This window comes from Ambystoma mexicanum, chromosome 12, assembly GCF_040938575.1.
Source record: "Ambystoma mexicanum isolate Mex_15411 chromosome 12, UKY_AmexF1_1, whole genome shotgun sequence".
NCBI classification, from domain to species: domain Eukaryota; kingdom Metazoa; phylum Chordata; class Amphibia; order Caudata; family Ambystomatidae; genus Ambystoma; species Ambystoma mexicanum.
The window spans coordinates 445,821,425-445,840,640 of NC_090936.1; the positions used below are offsets into that span (position 1 = coordinate 445,821,425).

The following is a 19,216-nucleotide window of genomic DNA, read 5'->3' on the forward strand; positions in this document are numbered from 1 at the left end:
CAGAGAAGGTGCCCGCGCGTCCCCCCTGTGGCCAGGAAAGAACTTCACGTCCCTCAACTTCTCCTGGAGGTAAAGGCGATGCTCAGGAAGGGCGCCATCGAACTCGTCCCAAAGAGGCTTCGGGGCTCCGGAGTCTACTCGAGATACTTCCTCGTGAAGAAGAAGACGGGAGGATGGCGCCCCATCCTAGACCTGCGACGTCTGAACAAGTTCATCAAGGCGCAGAAGTTCCGGATGGTCACCCTCCAGCACGTCCTGGGTCAGCTGGGGGAAGGAGACTTCCTATCGTCGTTGGATTTGGAGGATGCCTACTTCCACATTCCCATCCTAAAGGGGCACCGAAAATTCCTCAGGTTTGTGGTCCAAGGGCGTCATTACCAGTTCAAAGCCCTCCCCTTCGGACTACGGTCGGCACCCAGGGTATTCACCAAGTGCCTCGCACCGGTGGCGGCGCAGCTGCGCCGCGAAGGGTTCCACGTCTACCCTTACCTGGACGACTGGCTCATCCGCGCCAAGACGAAGGAGCTCGCCGTGGACCACACGGCAAGGACCGTCCAACTTCTCACGGACCTGGGATTCTCCGTGAACTACGCCAAATCCCACCTGGTGCCCGCGCAGAACGCTCTGTTTCTGGGAGCGAGGCTCAACACAGTGTCCCTTCTGGCCTTCCCGTCGCAGGAAAGGACCAGGACCATCTTGGGCAAGGTGCAGCGGATGTTGGTGGCCGACGCGGCCAAGGTGAGGTCCATCAAGTCCCTCCTCGGAATGATGTCTTCCTGCATCTACCTCATTCCCATGTGCAGGCTCCGGATGCGCCCGTTGCAGGAGTTCCTGGACGCGCGCTGGATCCAAACGACGGGCAGCTTTGAGGAAAGGATCACGCTCGACGAGAGTTTCCGACGAGCGATCCGGTGGTGGGGCACCCGCGCGCATCTGACGGTGGGCATGGACTTTCAGACTCCAGCCCACCAGGAGACAGTGACCATGGATGCCTCCCTGGAAGGGTGGGGAGCGCACACCGAAAATCTGCACGCAAGAGGACTTTGGCTCCCGACGGAGAAGTCCCTACATATCAACGTCCTGGAGCTCCGTGCAGTGTTTTGGGCCCTCAGGTCCTTCCTTCCGTCCCTCAAGGGCAAGGTGGTGAGGATCTTCACCGACAACACCACCACCATGTTTTACATCAGGAAACAGGGCGGACCCAGGTCCCCCGCACTGTCCAAGGAGGCTCAGGACCTGTGGCATTGGGCCGTCGCCCAAGGGATATTTCTGGTGCCGTTTCATCTGGCAGGGATAAAAAAACACCATCGCCGACTCACTCAGCAGGGAGCTGCGCTCGTGCCACGAGTGGGAACTACGGCAGGATCTAGTGGATCGCCTCTTCCGACGGTGGGGCACACCCCAGATCGACCTGTTCGCGACGGCGACGAACTCCAAGTGCCGGAGGTTCGCCAGCAGGTTTCCCCAGACGAGGAGCATGGGCGATGCTTTCTCGTTTCCCTGGGAGGGCCTGTTCCTCTACGCGTTCCCTCCATTGCCACTGCTGATCCGGCTCGTCAACCAGCTCAAGAGGTCACGGTGCAGGATGATTCTCGTCGCACCTGCGTGGCCGAGGCAGATATGGTTCCCGGACCTTCTGGACTTGTCAGCGTCACCGCCAATCAAGCTGCCGGTGGACGCGGATCTACTCTCCAGGGAAGGAGGCGCCATCCTCCACCACAACCCGAAGTCGCTGAACTTGCAGGCCTGGCTCCTGCAGCACTAGAGTTTGGAGGATACGACATACCGGCCGACTGCAGAGAGGTTCTTGCAAAGGCCAGGGCGTCCTCGACTCTTAAGTGCTACGGACACAAATGGAAGAGGTTCTCTGTCTGGTGCCACGCACAGAAGATTAACCCTCTACGGATTACGGCTCCCCAAGTGCTGCCGTACCTGCTGACGCTGGCCAAGGCTGGACTGGCACACGCGTCCATCAAGATTCATCTTGCTGCGATCTCCCGATACACCAGAACCACGGGGCGGACGTCCTTGTGGTCTCATCGTCTGGTGAAAGAGTTCATGAAGGGACTATTCAGATCGTTCCCGCCGGTGAAGGCTCCGGCCCCGGCGTGGGAGCTCAACGTGGTGCTGACCAAGCTCATGGGACCTCCGTTCGAGCCTCTACACTCGGCCCCGTTGTAGTTTCTGTCGTGGAAAACAGCGTTTCTTGTGGCCATCACCTCCGCACGACGGGTGGGAGAGATCCAGGCCCTTTCCTGCAAGGCCCCGTACTTGACTTTTCACGACACGAGGGTAGTGCTCAGGACGCACCCCTCCTTCATGCCCAAGGTACCGTCAGACTTCCATCTCAACGAACCCTTGGTGTTGCCTGTGTTCTTCCCGTCGCCTTCGTCGCCGGCTGAGAGGACTTTGCACTCGCTGGATGTGGCTAGAGCGCTGAAGTTCTACGTGGACCGCACAAAGTGTTTTCGGAAGACGTCACAACTCTTTGTAAACTTTGGACCTGTCAATCAGGGGAAGGCTCTCTCGAAGGCTTCCATTTCCAGATGGCTCTCCGGCTGTATCATGTACTGTCACCGGTTGGCAAACCGACCGCTGCCTGGCCGTCCGAGAGCCCATTCCACCAGAGCGATCGCAGCTACCACGGCGTTCCTATCTGGTGTGCCCCTGCTGGACATATGCAGGGCTGCTACGTGGAGGTCGACGCACACCTTCACGAAATTCTACTGCGTCGACCGGGATTCCAGGGAAGAGTCCAGGGTCGGCCAAGCAGTGCTGCGCAACCTGTTCGCCTGAGGTGAGCCTGGTGAGGAGGTAAGATGCTTAATGTTGAGTTTGAAGTAATGCTTAATGTTGAGCCTTTGCCACCTCCCGTGGTTGTGCATGTGTGTACTGCTATGTATTCTTTATTCATGAGCATGTGAATCCATGCCAGACCCCATGCTGGAGAAGGAACAAGTTACTTACCTGTAACTGTTGTTCTCCAGCATGGGTCTGGCATGGATTCACATGCGAACCCTCCCGCCTACCCCTCTGCGGCTCTTCACTTGGTCATACTGCCACTTCACGTGCTTCCAAATCTGAAGATGGCTGCCAGAGGCGGGGCTTAGGTTGAGGGCAGTCATTGGCTGTGGTCAGTATGACGCAGAGACCAGTGATTGGTTACTACTACGAAAGACAGATCAGAAACGAAACTGATACTGGTTTTTTCTTTACCGAGGATTCCCAGCCTGACAACGGGGAATATTCATGAGCATGTGAATCCATGCCAGACCCATGCTGGAGAACAACAGTTACAGGTAAGTAACTTGTTCCTTATCCTGCAACCTAGGAAGAGGTGGAGAGTATTTTTGGTAATAACTCCTAGAATTTGTCGATTGACTTCTCTCCCTGGATCCATTCTGATTTGAATTTCCTTGTGTATTTGTTCCAGGGTATTTGACAGAGTATTTCTCCCTGTGTGGGCGGAGCATACTTATAGACCTATATGTCTCTGGATTTGTAGAGTCAGTATTTTGGATGCCTGGCGAAGGACTAGTCTGTCTTTCAACATAGTGTCTTCTCTGTCTTTTAGGTTATTTAACATCAGAATAATGGGTCTTTGGCTCAGCTATCTCTAGGTCCAACTGAGGAGTACTCTTCACCTCAGCTACCTTAATGGTGGCTGGAGCTGGTGTTTGTTTGGGGGATCTTTTCCTCGTTTTTGAGTGTTGTTGGATACTGCATTTCATAGACCCACGTAGCCTGCGTCATCCACTGAAGAGTTGGTGGGTCATCAAGTCACACACTGAGTCACTACGTATTTTGGAAGGGCACGAAAGAATATGGTTTTGAATTCTCGACTTTCGGTATCAAGAAGTCGATAAATCTAGGAAAATGCACACTTGAGTTCTTGAGCAAAATTCTTGGGAGATTGATCCTTGGCACACAAAAAATTGTAGGCTACTTTGCAGGGTTCATGTAGGTTTCTAGAAGTTCAAAAATACTTCAAAATGGCCACCTTGTACAAGACCATTTGTAGTTATCTTGATCAGTGTTGCATACAAATGATGCCATCATCTGTTCATACTTTTCTAGATGTTCCCCAAACAGAATGGGTAGCATTTGTATGGTAAGAGGTTATAATGCTTTTTATACCCTTAAATTGTTTGTTTGGGTCTTTAACTTCAATATTCACTTTTTCTTTCTATATTTCTTTACTTGGATCCAGTTTCCCTCATCAGAATCAGAGGCACTACTTGAATCCCTTTCCCTGCTTGCATATGTACCCCGTTGTCACTGACTGTAAGGAGTTTGGTTAGCTATGCAGCATTGGAGACCCTCTCTCATTTCTCTTTCCCATTTGTCTTCTGGGTCTCAAATCTTTTCTGAGAGGCTGGAAAGTACGTTATTTCATCATATCGCTCAAACTGTGTTTTTCCATCTACCTAGGAGTTCTGGAGCATCACCATAATATGCTCTCTTAGGTTGAATATTCTGTCTTTCTACGCCAGCCAAGTGGGCTAAATGGTTTTTCTGTTGGTTCATGCGTTGTAATTCTTGTTCCTTTAACTCCTTTTCATCTCTTGAGTCACTAACTCTCTGTTTGGGTGTACTCTCACTCCCTCTCCTGTTCACCCCTGACATAATGTTTGTTCTTTGTATTCTTCTGTATCTGACACGGAAATGTGCACCAACACTGCTAGCATGATTCTGGGAATGTTTTGGTAATGTAGAGGTAGCCTCAGGAATAGTGGACAATCTCCCCTCTTCTGTGAAACTGATCTTTCTGCAAGTTTTAGACTTGCAGAGTCCAAAGTCGCATGGACATCTTTAATTTCTTGTCTCAATATAGCGTTCTGGTCCATTTGAATTATTATGTGCGTTTTACTTTGTACTCCCTGTTTCCTAGAGTTATTCAAACTAGCCTGACAAATGCCATAGCTTTGGAAGCCAGTGCTTCTTTCAAATTTTGTAATTCCTTCTGTAGCGGGACACCTTGTTACTGGTAAATGTGTTTCATCTGCTGACTCCTGGCTAATAGGGTGCCAGCTAATTAATTCTTTCTTCATGTGTTCAATCTCTGACTTTGCATCATCAAGATTTTTCGCTGTGCATCAATGCTTTCTTTCGATGGTACATTTTCTTCTATTCTCTGTATAATTTCTTGCGTAGCCACCTTACTCTGACCATCTTGCATTTGCGCATGTCAGTTGCGAGGTAAGCTGGTGTACTTGCTAAATAGCAGCATCTTTCTCATGAGTTAATTGAGCTCTTTGTTTCTGAACGATTATTATATTTTGTATAGCAGATCGAATTATGTCTGTGAGTCAATCTGCTTCATTATACATTCTGCATTGTCATCTTCGCTCTGTCTGAATTTAATGTTTATATTTACAAAGACTTTGTTAGCCTTAAGTATGGATGACTTGGTTGGTTATTCTGGCCTTTAATTTCTCTGTGTGACTTTATGCTTGGCTTCTTAATTCTGCAGAGGCCTCTTGACTATTTTGTGTACAATTGTGTGAGCTTTTTGCCAACCTGTTATCCATCACTTGAAGGTAAACTAAAAGATGTGCCAAGATTCTTTTCATCAGCTCTTGTGGAGGTCATGTACAATTTTTGAAGGGGCTCATCTACCTGGCGCTGCTGTGCGAAGATATCAGGGCCCTCGCTTTCAATCATGCCTCATTTCTGATCACTTTATCGCATGTTCAAGAGTTATAATCAAGTGGGTCTTCAGATGTTTTGGACTACAACTCCTATGATCCTTCTGAATTGTAATGCTGGCAAGGGCTGATGGGATTTGTAGTCCAAAACATCTGGTGAGCCAAAGGTGGCAGACTCTGCATATAGACCATACTTTTCTTAAAACGATTTTCTCACGTTCAGTTTTAAAAAAAACAAATTACCAACACTGCCTGTACTTTCTATGAGATCATACGAAGTGGAGCATCAAATTCCATGCACTAATGAAATTTCTCACATGTGTGCTCTTGTGCACATTCTGTTATCCAATACAGCAAAACAATGGCCTACTTATGTAGAAATATTTGTTTTTTTATTATTGGTTCACGCAGATGGGGCATACCAATTTAACATCTCCATTTATACAATCCCACCCCTCAATTCAGGGCAAGGAACAGATAGTGTGGAAATCAAAAATCAAAATGTATATCCTATCATCTACTATATAATAAAAGTCCAGATGTATGTTTCTTCGAAGCCATCCTGCCCGCTTCATCTGTTATCACAGCTAGAGGGAGCTGTTGCCTTATTCATACAACAATAAGACTTCAAGTTCATCTTCCAGGCGAGCAAAATGTGTATTTCGCCAATGATAACATACAAATAGCTGCAGAAAATCCCAAGACAGAGATACCACTGTAACAGCATACTTCAAGTTGCATACACTAAGAAAATATATACATTTAAAAAAAACACAAATTCATTTGATTAAGCACTATTTCGCTAACCAAATAAATTACTTTTTTAATGTATTAATGTATTATATAATTATTCATTGTAATGCCTTTGTATGTATTATTACATCCATATTATTCATGCACATTTTAAACTTTATTTGACTTCAATATACTTTATTTTTTAATCTCATGTCTACTTCGAATCATGCTGCACGTGAGTTGTATTACTCTGACATCCCTCAGTATTATATATTTGAGTCCAAAGCTCATGAGTGGAATCCAAAACAATGAGGAGCAGATACAATTGGCCGTATGTACTATGTTGAACTTTCAACGGATTCTGTGAGATTTTGTTTGTTTATTAATCCTCCACGTAAAAAGAGCAAGATCCTTTACAAATTCTTTTTTTCTATTAACATTAATTACGTTAAAATACACCACATAATATATTTACACTCTGAAAATGGCTTCCTTTATGCACATTTGCCCATTTACACAGCTTTTCCACTAGTTATAAATATAAATAATTCAACTTCAACAAGTTGCTCTTCAGCAAGACGTCCTCCTTGTGGGGCTCAAAAAAAGGTATGCTGGCCAGCACTTCTGTCTTATTCCCTCAAGCTATGGCGCTGCATGATAGTTGCTATGCCCGCTTGCTGCCCACGATTCAGTCTGCAGGCCCCTTAAAAGAACATGGGTTGTTAATGGAATGGTATGACATCCTGTCCCATTTATTTGTGAGGGAGAACATATAAACATAAGACATATGTACATTGGTCATCTTATTTGTGTATAATAACAATGGCAATAGGGGACTCGGGCGGCATTATTGTCCTCATCATTGTGGACAATGAGACATATGCACAGTGGTCATCTTATTGTTGTACAGTAACAATGGCAATGGGGGTCGCAGTGGGCATCATTGTGTAATCAGAACTCGCGGTGTGACAAAAGAATGTAAACCAATAATGCTTTCTCAAAATACTTTGGTGGGTTCCTCATTCTAATTACAAAAAAGAGGAAACAGTTTCAGCCATTCAATGCTTGTTGGGTCCTATACAATAAATGTACATTTTATTACCATGAGTTTAAAGAGGGTACATACAAACCCAATATGCATGTTGAATATATATTCAACCAGGATCCCATGGGATGTCAGGTCGGGTCAAATATGATCTACAGGATCAGATAAGCCTCATGCAGAAATGGCAATTAGGGGCTTTTAAAGTCAGATTAATGTAGTACAGCAGCCAATAGAACCCGTCTGTGGTTTTCTGACAGTTTGAGTAACGTGTCACCAAGACAACGATGAGAATACGACGCACGGGATACTGTGACATCATCGCGGTACGCAATGACATCATCCTTCCGCTCGCATTTCGCGACGAGATGGGCGTTTTTGAGGCATTAATACGATCGCATCTCGGGAACATTTTGTATGCAGAGCTGCTGAATTTATTCCACAGGCATGCTGTTCTTTTACTAGAGGTAAGCTTAATGCTTAGATGGGACTGAAGTCCTGAATTTGTAAATTACAAGGCGAGGGACTCTGAATACAATTTAAAGATGGGTCTGTTTTTTCTACAGACCAGGCACAAAAACCTGACCCACCCATTTATGGAAAGGGACCTACTCATATGAAAGTTGGACCCGAAGATTGAGGGTTTTGGTAATATCATTCTTTAAGGTAAGGCATTTGGCATTCTTTGAAGGGGGAGGTAGATTACACTCTCCAATTCCCATTAACTCATAGAATCTCATTTTGTGTATTAGAGCCATGGATGAAAAATCTGACAAGTGACCTGTTTTGGAGGTGTTGCATTCAGGAAAAATTAAATTTGTCCTCAAGAAAAGAGGTGATCGGTCTCTGTGTCCTAGGTGAGGATTTAAACCGCATATTTTTTGCCCTCTCCCTGGGCTAGGCAGAGTGAGGCTTATGGGAAACCGTCCATGTGGCGGCATGGGGGACTTAGTCGTTCCTAAGAGGTTTGGTGTGGTATAGGCGAACTCCCCTTACTATTACTTAGGTGAATAACAATATTTGTAATTGTTAATAAACTTGTAAACATTTATTGCGACAAGTTGTTTGGCATAGGTATATTATGAATTGTGTACTTGGTGCACCCTAGTGGTGATTAGGGATGGCTAGGTTTAGTAAATGAACCAAAAATGCTCATGTAGTAATGTGTATATGTTTGTATGTACCCTCAGTTATAGGAACTGGAATCGTAAAGGAAAGAATAGAAAATCCTACAGAAAGCACAAGACAGACTTCTGCCCCTGAAGAATGTCCAGTTATTTACAACATCAAGGACAGAAACTTAGTTGGGCTATTTTTACGCAGTAGGAAGCAAGAGAAAATTAAGTTGCTATTGCGTTTTGGTGTTTCAAGCATTGATGAACCTGACTCTGTGTGGTGGAAAAACTACTTTTTACATTGTATACTTTTTCATGTGGTATATATTTGTTTTTTTTAATGTTTTTTGATATTTGTGATATGAATAAGTAATTGTATTAAAACTTGATTATTTATAAATTTGGTCGTATGTTATTAATTAGATCATACACAGCCCACATTTGCTAAGTGGCTGTTGGTAGTGTTTCGAGGTCTGAGGGTAACATGTTATGTTTATTGAGTATGTATGTGTCTCTTCTTTTTGTTCAATAGATATGGTATGACAGGTCCCTTGTGCAGAGTAGGCCTGGGGATCCTCCCCACATCGCCCCGGGTCCTGTATCGCTGCAGGAGTGGCGATACCCAACCTCCTTAGTCACCTCACTCCTAATCCTCAGAACCAGGCCGAACACTTAGTCATATAATTTAGGCCCTCTCTTGCCTATTTCTATGAATGAAATAATTGTGTTATGTGTATTCATCCTTGTTGTACCAAAATGTTTAACCTGGTTTTATATTATTCGTAAGAGAAACATCTTTGCCTTAAGTGATAACTAATATGCAATACCATGATGACTTTTTCTTTCCCTACCCAGGTTGCAGCCACAATGACATGATGATGACCAGGCCTTGTGAACTGCAAGGTAATGACAACAGCTCAGCAGAACCTAGGGAGGAGAGGAATGTAATCCACATGTTCTAAGATCTGTATATTAACTGTGGTCTGAGCTAAAACCTCTTAACCCTATTTTGTAAATGTGTGTAATTGAAAAAGGTTTTAGTCTGAATTAAAATGTCAAAAAGTACTTTACCAAAATGTTTTTGTATGAATGGCAGTCTTGATCCACCCAAGAATCCTCAAATTTGCTGTATTTTTCTAACACTCAAGCCCACTCTCAATTTACAGAAAGCTATAATACTGTAATTTGGTTGGAAAAATAAAAAATAAGCAAAACTGTAATGCTAAACAAAGTAGAATGTGGCAGTACTGTGAGGATCAGAAGTCTGGGGATAGCCAGTGGTTCCATAGAGTGCGGGGGAGGCAGAGGAGGACAGAAGCATAATTTCATCATCACTAGATGGAAACGATCAATTGTTTGTCTCAGCAGTTGAAAAGCTAGGTTCACATGCTAAGCTTTGACTCTAGCCTTTTTTCCATAGTCATTTCAGGCCTTACCTTGGAAGCATAGATAATATATGTAATGAAGGCCAGTTTACAACAATTAAACCTCATGTTACAATCGCCATCTTTTAATGTAAGAAGCATTATTGTGAACGCAAAATTTTTTTCATGGTTTACTGTTTCAGTAGCTAGGCACTTGTGAGGAACCAAAGGGTCTTTCACTTATTAGTCCACGAGAATCTCTCTCAGGTAGCCAGGGCACGGCCATCGCCTTTGGATCCAGACCCTGGCGGTTGCCCAGTGCAGGAGGATCACCTGGGTGGGGGATCTTCAGGTAGTGGGGTTAAGGCAACCGATGGTGAGACGCGGTATTCCACCCCCTTTCCCGCGCTCTTGCTCCATCCTATTTTTAGTATTCTCCCACGTTCCAACTCCCCCCCCCCTTTCTACACAAACACTGGGCCGAGGAACAGGACGACTGAGAGTAAAGAGGCTAACACATATCTCATTGGACATGTCCCGTTAATCAGGTCAGGAAAAAGTAAGGCACTTGACCTTAATCACATACATCTGATACCAATTAGCTCCCACCACACAGATAAAAGGTGGATCATGCAGACACACTCTGAGAAAGTTGAGGCACGAGAAGGAGCAGATCTTCCGAGGTGAAGGCGAATCCACTGGAACAGGACGACCGATTGAGGGACCAGAGTGAAGGGTAGGGCAACCCTGAATATCCCCTTAGGAGGTTGTTGCCTTGGGGAAACCACGAAGAATACGTGGAGAAAGCCCGATCGCAGACCAAAAGAAACCTGCATTGTGTTTGAAGGATGCCAGCAGCCCTCCCGGGTGAAAGACAGAATTGGGGAGATGAGCCAAGCCTGTAGTATCAACCTTGACTCGTGAATAAAAGTCGCAGAGACAAGAAAGAAATGCACACAACCGATAAGTAAGTTAGCGAAACACATGAAAGGCTGGTTTGTGTCAAAAAAAGATGGAAGCCACAGCAGTGTATCTCACAATTGAAGATTGCGCACATGCTGATGAGATGTGAAAGAAAGCAAACCAGCAGTGAACTTTTAACTTACTGATAACTGTGATGCCAGTGATACAGAGTAGCGGAGTGGTCCAGCGAAAGGAAATAGCCCACTCCAAAGTCTCTGCAAAATGTTTGATGTGTTATAAAGCAGCAAAGTGAACGAACTCTGAAATGTGCAGTGGTCAAGATTAACCCAGATGAAAGGGGGAGCTAAAAGGTGATTGCTTTAAGAGAAAGATTTATTTTGAACGTTTCTGATTGTGGTATGGAACTACCAGGACCAAGAGATACTGGGGCCAATAACATAAGGGAGAGCTGAAGTGAAAGTCGAAGTGGTCCTGCAGAGGTCTATGGTAAAAGCCTTGCACATTTGAAAGTCTTCAACATTAGTGATAGGTATGAGTCTGATTGAGGGAGACCGGAACCATGGAATAAGTTAGGGGAAGGGAACCCCTAACTAATGTGAATGAAGCGTGGGGAAGGGAACCCCTGCAAGTGCTGTGACTGCGAGGTCAGAGCCCGGCTGAGGGAGATCTATGTTGAATCAGGTACTTTGTGTTGAGAGGTCCGAGCCCGACAGAGGGAGACCTACGTGAACTTTTGTTGAACTGTAAAATAACTTTTCGAAAACTGGAATAAATGACTTTAACGTAGAAGGCCAAGTGGGCCTCGAAACACGTTTTGAACTGCCTTTTTTTGATAACCAGAACCAGAGTGTGTCATCCTGTTTACAGGGGCCGCCTTACTCCGTGCTGTCCAACGTTGGGAGGAGAGCTGACTCGGCCACTTTGATCTGTTATGTTGTAACACTGACTATCCTTTGCATGCACAGTCCCTTTTACACACTTTTTGTATAAGAGATGGGACAGGCCTTAGGTTTTACTGACTAGGACTGTGTTTTCTTTATTATTTGATGGTAGAGACTACTCCCATCATAGCTATAGGGCAAAGTAGTTTTTCCAAACCCCAAGAATTTAATCAAGGTTTTGAAACAAACTTGTAACGCTTGTGTCAGTGTCATACTTTTGATATCCTGTCTCCCTTACATACTAGATGTACCAGTTGCTTACTTGCATAGAGGTTGGTTCCAGTAAAAGTTGCTTTCTGTGTGACAATTCATGTGTACTCTGTGTTGTTGCTCTTTGTGCAGGCAGCAGATGGAAGCCGAATATCATTGTGGATGTATGGCAAGATTCCAGCCTGAATGTATCCTTCACTTCCTCAAACCTTGCCTCTAAATATTATATCAATGTGATCAGATGTGCCCCGCCGCAATCAATCTGCAATGAAGTGGTTCAGCATGTGTTACAGGTAATGTAAATAAACGCTCCTTCTTTCCCCATGTCCTTCAACTTTGCTATTTCGGGAATTGGAAGATACAACTTCACATGTTGCTGTTTGATTCAGAAACCTGTTTATAGTGTTATGCACATTTTATATCGTGCAATTTTCATCATTTTTGTGGCTTCTTGGAGCTGTTGGTGGCAAAGCATGGTTCTTTGTAAGTGGGTGACCTTATAGAAGCTTCTCTAATGAAGTACTTATCATGCTCTGTTATGGGGTACAGTTGTATTCCTTTGAACATTAAGTACTTCTATCACGGGGAGCGATACATGCTCCGCAAGTTCAGACTTTCATGTTCCACGATTTGCTGTCATTGTGGGGGACGTTTGTTCACTTGTGCCTTGTATTCCAGTGATGTCAGTGACACAAGGGGATGAGGCATTAGACCTTTTATGAATCCTAGATGTCGGTTTTGATGCAGGATTGTTCTTTTATGTCTCCGGTAATGGTTTTGAATGCTCAGGAAGATGGGGTTTCGTTATTCTGTGACTTATGAATGCTGTAGTGAGAAGATAGATTGGATATGTAGCACTTGGTACTACTGATGAATGCTTCCATTGCAGGACTCTGTTCATGAGTTTTGTATGGTACTATGTGCCTTTGTGGTGAGGGCGAGAGGGATGGCAGGGCGAGGAAAAGTGTTGAGAATGCAAGTGTAGGGTATGCAATTTAAGGGCTTAGAAGAAGGAGACTGGCACGGAGGGGTCATTGTTTTGGTCATAAACTTGTATTTATTGTATTGAAAACCTCCTAACTATCCCTATCTCTGAGAGGGCTTTCCCTGCTTCGAACTAAAACTAAAGAAATTGTTAGAATGTTTGTCAAATGAAAGTTCTACTGTTCTGTGTCAACCTTACTCTATCCCTTACACTAAAACTAAGAAAGGCTAGGGCCTCATTACAAGAATGGAGGTAGCCATGCTGCTACTTGCGGCATGGCTACCCCCATTCCTGGGTACCGGATCCGGGTTCTCTAAATGGGGAAATACCGGGCCAATCCGACCTTGGGTTCAATGGGAATGGGGAGCATGCTAACAACGGGGCCGTTAATGACGGGCCCGTTGTTAGCATGCTGGCCCGCTCATGGGACCCGCTAAGGATGCCTGGTTTTACCAGCGGACCTCGTAATGATGCGGTAGGGGTTTAACGGGGCCAGCAGCTCTACCGGCCCCGTTAAACCCCTACTGGCAGGGTCATAATGAGGCCCTATAATTCTGAAGGGCTCCGTTCTCGTAGTACATGATTTCACTAACAATATTTGTTCTTTGAAACAACAAGGGCCAGAGGGAATGACTCCCTTCCCCTGGCGTCGGGATCATAAAACTCATGGGAAACAGTTTGACTTTCTTTATCAAGAGAATGATTCCCTTCTCTTGATGGTGTTAATTATTTTCAAAGTGTCCCACAAAACAATGCTAGGGAGAATGACTCCCTGCCGCTGGCATCTCTGACAGAAACCAAGTCTCTTTACCAGGAGAATGACTACCTCGTATTTATGGGATTTTTCAAACATCTCTTGAACCAGGGGGGAATGACTCACTTCCCCTGGTGCCCTTAATGGGTTTTCTGTACAAAGGTTCAAAACATAACTTTGATACTCTTTATATGTTTGTGAGATCCCAAACCTTTCCTTGATGACATGTGAGCTCCTTTCTGTCACTGTTCAGTAGTAACTCCTACTGGATCCTTGTTTCTCTTTGAATGTGGTCCCTGACCCTTCTCTGATGTTCAGTTGTTTTTCTGGTTCTACTCTTTCTCTTGTTACTCTTGTTTGGATCCCAGACCTTCATTGGTTGGCTTGTTATCCCTGCACAGAGGGAGATTTCCTCTGGTGCTCTTTTCTCACTGTTGGGCTCCCAGACCCTTCTCTGGTGTCCAGTGGTGGTCTCATTACCACTGCACCGATGAAGATTGATGCTCTCTTTCTCACTGTTAGGGTCCCAGACCCTTCTCTGGTGGCCAGTGTGTTCCTCGTTACCACTGCGCCAAGGAATATTTCCTGATACTCTTTCACTATTGGGGTCCCAGACTCTTCTCTGGCATAGCCCGGTAGCTGGCTCCCTACTTAAGGAGAGTCTCTGGCATCAGCCTATCTTCTGTGCCCTTGTCACCTTCGGGTCTCCCGTACCTCCTGATACATTGTCTGGGTTCCTGTTACGTCACTGGGGCTTCCAGGGACTGTGGGTCTTTCAGCGGCTTCACTGGTCTGTGGTGTTTGCTGCCTCGGTTGTGCGCAACCTCTGTAGTCTCTCCCGCGGCTCCTTGCTCCGTCCCAGTCTTTTGCCTAGGTTCGCTTCAGCAGAACCCCCAATGTACTCCCACAGCTCCTCGCCAGCATCTTCTGTTCTCCGGTCGTCTGACAGTGCTTGAGTCTCCTGTGCTGGTCTGACTCCGCCTCTGCTGCTTCTCCCGACTGGACTGGATACTGCCGTGCTTGATACGGCTGAGCTAGACACATTTTACAGTCTATTACCTATTTGTATACACTGTAGCAAGATCCTGCTCGTTGGAATAAAGTAGTCCTTTGTTCCTTTTGACAGCATAATCTTACTGCCTCCCCGGGGCCACCTTGTACCAGTACTTGGACCTTTAGTACTCTTCATGTGTCCCCTGATCTTCTTCGTCCTAATACTTTTAGGCGCAGTTAGTCGGGTTGCTACAATAATGCAGGACTGGGTCCTCTAAGGGAGGGATAGGGCTAGAGGACTGGGCTAGGTAGGTTTGGGGTGTGACATAATCTAAGGGCATGTACCCTAGGTGAACATTATCATCCCCAAGGAAGAAGTCCCTTCCCATGAGGTCCTCCCTCATTATACCACGCCTAGAGGGACTACTGGGTAGCAACCGCACCTCCCAAGTCAAAGGGGAAAGGACTCCCCCATGGGGAGAAAAGTGACGACCCGTAGTGATTCGTCACAGCAAGCATGAGTGAGTTGTTGGAGCCAAGAGAGAGATGCTGAAAGGATTTGGAGGTTAGTTGGTGGGGATGATGATGGAAGGTAGTCTATTCATAGTACTGTTGGTGGTGTTATAGTTCTGACCGAGCTGGTGAGGTAACACTAAATGAGGGTGACGAAACAGTACTGTGGCTGAGGGGGGAAGATGGAGTGTGGTGTGATATTATATTTAGGGGAAAATTGAGGGGCGGGAGTGGATGAGCAACTCCCACACATGAACCCAACATCACTGGCTAGCCAGTTTGTTTGAAGTATGTATTTGGTTTCTATCCGCATCCTCAACCATCTTCGAGCCCACTCCTTGGGCTGCTTAAATATTAGATCGGACTCTGAACAAAACATGGGCTCACTGCCTTGATCTGCATTACAGTTTTATTGAATTCGATTCAGCGTTTTAAACATTTTGTAATTTCATAACAAACGTTTAACTAGTTGCCAATTCTTGTTATTCAGTGTTCACATCTGTACAAATAAACAGTGGGTTTGCCCATCATTTAATGTACCGTACAGTTGAAGGAGAGGAAACCCAAGCTTCATTTTAGTTTAAGTTTAAGGTGTCTGTGGAGAGTTCAAGAATAATAGAAGTGAAACCACAGGAAAAACGAATTGGAACCGCCTTTGTTTAAACTTGGAGGGAAGCTGATCTGTCAGTTTTATGTTAATTAAGAGAATTCAAACCAATTGGGATTATAGTAAGATAAGATTTATTAGATTTACCTGTAGCAAAAGCTTTGTATAACATTTCATACAACACAGTTTAAGATTCCTTCAATATTGAGGATGAGCAGGTTAAAACATATAATACACATTCAAACTTTTAAAAGTTTAGCACAATTAACGCAATACCTGTCATAAACATTTAAAAATCTGTACGAGATGCATTTAGAATCTGACAGTGAAGTATATTAAATTAATATCATCGCCATGTAAAAATTCTAGCCATAATAGAGGGATGTCAATCACCTTTGCAGCATTATGTGACTTAAAGTATTTCATGCGTAGGCAATTAAGACTTTCACATTCAGTGATTAGGTGGAACAATGTTTCTTCAATGAAATTACCACATAATTGACAATATTTATGATTGTATGCTATATTGTTCATCCAACTTTTTGGCGATAGCGCAACTGATGCGTTAAATTTAAGCAGAAGGTACTTGCGAAAAATATTTGGACTAGGATAAACCGAAATGTATTTCGGAGTGGATTTACAAAGCCATCTCTGCTGACAGTATTCAGTGGCAGACGTTAGGCTTTCTAGGTGGAGCATATTCTGTAGAAAAGCACTCATTTATTTTCCTCTTTAGCCAATATTTGATGTCAGCAGAAACCTATGGAATGCTACCTTCGTATAGCCACTTACAATGAATATGCTTCAAATGCCAAATATACCTATCGGTGAGATATCATCTAGATTTAAGAAAGCATGTCTATATGGGACAATAATCATATCGGTTGACACCGTAATCAAAGGTTGGTAGAACATTACGCATTGGGTTATGTATACCTTCCAGATGCCCTTTATATTGAACTCCAGGTACAAATATTCTAAACTTATGCATTATGGAAGTCGAAATAGTCGCCTTAATAATTTAGCTTCAAATCTAATGAGAACTTTTTTTAAATGTATGGCCCCAGACGGCTATTGCATAGGACAGCATTGCTATTATCTTCGAGTTGTATATGGATAATACTGCCGATGCACTATAACCATTGTTGCGACCAATAAATACACTTAACGCATTCACCGAGGTCTCATATTTCAATTTTACCTCTGACCAGTGGAGGTCCCATTTGAGCTTGTCATCGACGATTACACCCAAATATTTGTAGGATGAGACTTGCTCCAGTGGTGCATTAGATAAGGACCATTGTAAATGCCTGAGCCTCAATTTCTGTGTGAAAACCATGATTTTACTTTTGGAATTGTTTATCTTGAGGCAATTTTTAGACGCATATGTGGCTAGTGCATTCAGCATAAGTTGTAATCCAGCTGGCATATAGTCGAAGTAGGAGGTCGTCGGCGTAAGCTAGCCAACCCAAGGCCACATTCTTAATCTTAATGGGGTTGGCAGCATGGATGTTAAAGGAAGCAATCATATCAGCCAAGTAAAGAGTGAAGAGTGTGGCGGCTATTATACATCCCTGCTTAACGCCACGTTTGGTAGACATCGATGTAGATAGTTTACCCAATGCATTAAGACGTACATTAACTGATGTGTCTGCGTGGAGTAGCATAAGCATTCGGAGCAAACCAGATGGAATCCCTCATTCAGCTCATTTGCGCCATAGCTGGTTCCTACATACAGTGTCGAAAGCGGCAGAAAAATCAATGAAAGCGCAGTAAACATCTAGGTTCCGCCGCACCCAGGAACGTTCAATCGCTCAGCTTAAGATGAGAAGATTGTGTAAAGTGCTAGATTTTGGTTTGAAGCCAATCTGATTGGGAGGAAGAATCTTATTTGCATCAATCCATGAGTTCAATTCATGAAGTAAGACTTTGGTGAAGATTTTTGACGTAGAGTCTGACATAGCCTGCATTCGGAAATTCAATGGGACATCCCAAGCCCCCTTCTTATGAACGGTCAAGATGTTACTAGCTTTCTAGGAGGGTGGTAAGATTCCATATAAGCCAATATGACAAAATAATATATGCAGGGCAGCGCCCCACAGTGGTGGATCACTTTTTATGACCAAATTTGATAGACCATCAGGGCCAGCAGCACAAGGTGATTTCAAATTTTCTATGATGACTATGATATCTAGGATTGAGGCTTTGCATTCCCCCGGTGTATCAGAGATTGGTAGAGCCAGTGCAACAGATTCATCACTGCCAAGAGTGGAAGCTATGTGATCAGCCCATGACTCTTCACTGATGCAATTTATTTTTAGGTCTCTTTTTCTTTTTTTTGCTATCAGATGCCATATCGCTTTGCCATCGCCTAATAGGGATAGTCTGGCTATCTTTTGCCAGACTTTTAACTCGAGATCATTGAGAATTTAACCATCGTTTATGGGATTTTTTTAGATCACGAATTTGTGCTGTGATAGAACGCACCGGGGTCGCCCCTTTTTTTGGCGTGTACTAAATTTTTAATATTATGGCGTAGCTTCCTTTTTTCAAGTTGGATCACTTTGTCGTTATTTTTACGGACTGGTCGCAAAATATTGACTCTCTCCAAAGCAGTTTTGTATGAGCATTGCTCTATAGTAGAGCTTTGAATGTTGGCCATGGTAGACAAAAAATTCTCAATTAATTGGTCACAAGAGTTCGGCCTAGAAGAATTCAATCAGATGAAGGCGAGTAGCAATTCCCGGGCCATTGTATTTGCTTGTTCGATGTTATGTCGTTTCTTAACAATACGGTTCTGTCCTTCGTTTAACAGTATCTGACCATTTCTGTCATATGAAGGCGAGTAGCAATTCCCGGGCCATTGTATTTGCTTGTTCGATGTTATGTCGTTTCTTAACAATACGGTTCTGTCCTTCGTTTAACAGTATCCGACCATTTCTGTCATAAAATGGCAAAATGAGATGTTCCTGCATTGTGTTGATAAGAAGACATAAAGGCAAGTGATCACTCTCATCTTGACACACAACACCCATAGCCCTAATAAATTGCATACCAAGGAGATTCGAGAAAATATAGTCGATAGTGATGGCGGATAGACCTTCAATTCGCGTGGGAGACATATGGGGGTCATTCATAGTAGTGCCTTTCAAGCGTTTCATATTATGGGATTGTAAGAGTCTGTGCCAATTTTTACCTTGAGTATTAGATGCTTGTTTAATGGAGTCGTATTTCTGGAGATCATCGGTTATTTGATCTACTGAAGCAGTCTCACCTATTTTAGCATTGAAGTCGCCAGGGAGCCAAATTTGAAAGTGATGGGAGTATTTTTGTAGAGCAACATCAACCCCCTGTATGTTTTTTGAGATTAACGACATTTTAGGTG

General features: G+C 44.2%; 1 protein-coding gene across 2 annotated transcripts in view; it reads left to right on the top strand.

Annotated features, from left to right (window-relative positions):
* The window catches only part of IL17RA (interleukin 17 receptor A), a 395,542-nt gene that overhangs the window by 262,249 nt on the left and 114,077 nt on the right, over positions 1–19,216 (top strand). For both annotated transcript variants that reach the window (XM_069628649.1, XM_069628650.1), the window contains 2 exons: positions 9,396–9,443; positions 12,112–12,272. In XM_069628649.1, the coding sequence (XP_069484750.1) occupies positions 9,396–9,443; positions 12,112–12,272 (209 nt within the window). The remainder of the gene's footprint in view (positions 1–9,395; positions 9,444–12,111; positions 12,273–19,216) is intronic.